At 38.4% G+C, this 2,092-nt stretch overlaps 1 protein-coding gene across 1 annotated transcript; it reads right to left on the reverse strand.

Moving 5' to 3' along the window:
- Positions 1 to 518: 518 nt before the first annotated feature.
- On the reverse strand, positions 519 to 2,092 carry LOC113764792 (UDP-glycosyltransferase 75C1-like). Its single transcript, XM_027308791.1, has one exon. It carries the CDS (start codon positions 2,045 to 2,047, stop codon positions 653 to 655), a length of 1,395 nt encoding a protein of 464 aa, XP_027164592.1. The 5' UTR covers positions 2,048 to 2,092; the 3' UTR covers positions 519 to 652.

Below are 2,092 nucleotides of genomic sequence, written 5' to 3' on the forward strand. Positions count from 1 at the left end.
TTTGCTTAGTTTTGTTGAGTTTGAAATTGTTTCTTTATTTGTTGCGCCGTGCTCAAATAAATTTTTACTAAGTCAAACTCGACTAGCTTGAAATTTAAAAAAAAATTAATTAATATTTTTATGTTTAATGAGATTATCTAATGAAAAATAGAATTTATTAAACTAAAGTTCAATTTAAATAATTAAATTATTTCAACTCCATCCTCAGCCTTTTTAGTGCAAGATTACACTACTATTCTCAACCTGCAAACACTTACGATAAACCCGAAACAAATTTCGACACATCTTTAATTTTTTTACATGAAAAAATTTGTTTTGTGGCACATGATGTACAAGATTGGATCTATCCAAGTTTTTACCTTCCCAAACCCTACTGGACGAAGGAAACGTCAGTGCTTACATACCACCTCGGGATAAGGAAAAGGACCGATCGAAAGGGGCAAAAAATCATGATTTGTTGAAAAAGGGTGAATGAAATTCCTCAAAAAAAAAAAACAACAAAGACTGAATGAAAGAGATGCCAAGAAATATAAGTGCAAGAAATTCCATCTGCAATTTAAAAAAAAAAATTGAATTGAGGCTGGAATTTTCAACAATTAAACGTACACTATAGTTTATTCAATTCCAGCTTCTACACGAATTATTGGCATCCTTACTCCAAATTTCTTAAGAAGTTTCTGAAATTGTTGTATGAAGATCCATTTTCCTTCACAGCCTCCATCGCCATACCTCTCCATTTAGCAACATTTTTTCTCATTTCTTCCCCTTTCTCACCACCTCCCATCACAGTATCCAAGCACCTCCTGATCTCTGCTCTTTCCACCACACCTTCTTCATTGGCTTTTGCTCTCACCCCAATACCCCAAACTTCCTCGATCAACTTTGCATTTGTTGTCTGATCAGATAAATGTGGACATCCCACAATTGGAACCCCAGCAACAATACTCTCCAGTGTTGAATTCCACCCACAGTGCGTGAGAAAACACCCTATTGACCTGTGACAGAGCACCTCCATTTGTGAACACCATGGCACTATCATCCCCTCTTCACTTGAAATATTTTCTACCACTGCCTTTACTTCTTCTTCCTGTTCGTTATCTGCTCGTAACACGAGCAAATAAGACCTTCCAGCTTCCTTTAATCCATGCAAAATCTCCATCTTTTCTTCTTTCTTTAAAGTCACAAGGCTTCCGAATGATGCATAAACCACTGAACTTTCTGGCTTTGAGTCCAACCATTGAAGATAGTCATTTTCCGGGATGTCAAATAAGTTGCCACCAACAGATTTATCAGATGAATCGTAGCCATCACAAAAGGCTGATGGAATCAAAGGTCCAATTGGGATCAAATTCATTCCATCAACAGCTTTGATTGATCCTTCTTCTAACTCATTAAAAGTATTGACCAGTACACAAGCTGTAGAGTCTTGTTCTAAGATCTTAATATGTTCATGAAAAGAAGGAACTACAGAAGGGAATAATGGATCATTCGGAAAGAAAAAGGTCGGCAAATCCTCCTTTTGAAACAAGGAAAGGTCAGGCAATTTTATGGAAATTGAAGAGTAATCAACTTCACGAACTCCATCATAAATTCCATCATGGCTATTGAAGTACCTGTGATATAAGGCAAACGAGGTGGCACACTGGATAACTAAAAAAGCCGAAGGAACATTCATCTCACTCGCCAATTCTGCCACCCAAGGCAGCAAAATACTGTAGATTGCAAAGGTCACCGGTCGGCCCTCGTTTGATGAGGCTTGGATCAACTTGGTAAGGTCTTTAGAACCGAAACACTTAACATCTGATAAAAAGCACACGAAGTCGCGGTTTTTCATAGATTTTTCATCATCATAGCCATCCGAAAAGGATGCAAAGGAGAGACCATTAGAGGCTGGAGGGTTTTTAATGCGGCTAAGGCCATAAACCGTGGTGGCAAAGGTGACTTGTGCACCAGCTCTTGCTAAGTTTTTGGCTAGCTGAAGAGTAGGGTTGATGTGGCCTTGGGCTGGTATGGCAGTGACGAGAAAGTGCTGGTGCTTGATGTCCATGGTTGATGCTCAATTGTTTTTCTTCTGAGTACATAAAATCTATAC

The sequence above is a fragment of the Coffea eugenioides genome, chromosome 3 (assembly GCF_003713205.1).
Source record: "Coffea eugenioides isolate CCC68of chromosome 3, Ceug_1.0, whole genome shotgun sequence".
NCBI lineage: Eukaryota > Viridiplantae > Streptophyta > Magnoliopsida > Gentianales > Rubiaceae > Coffea > Coffea eugenioides.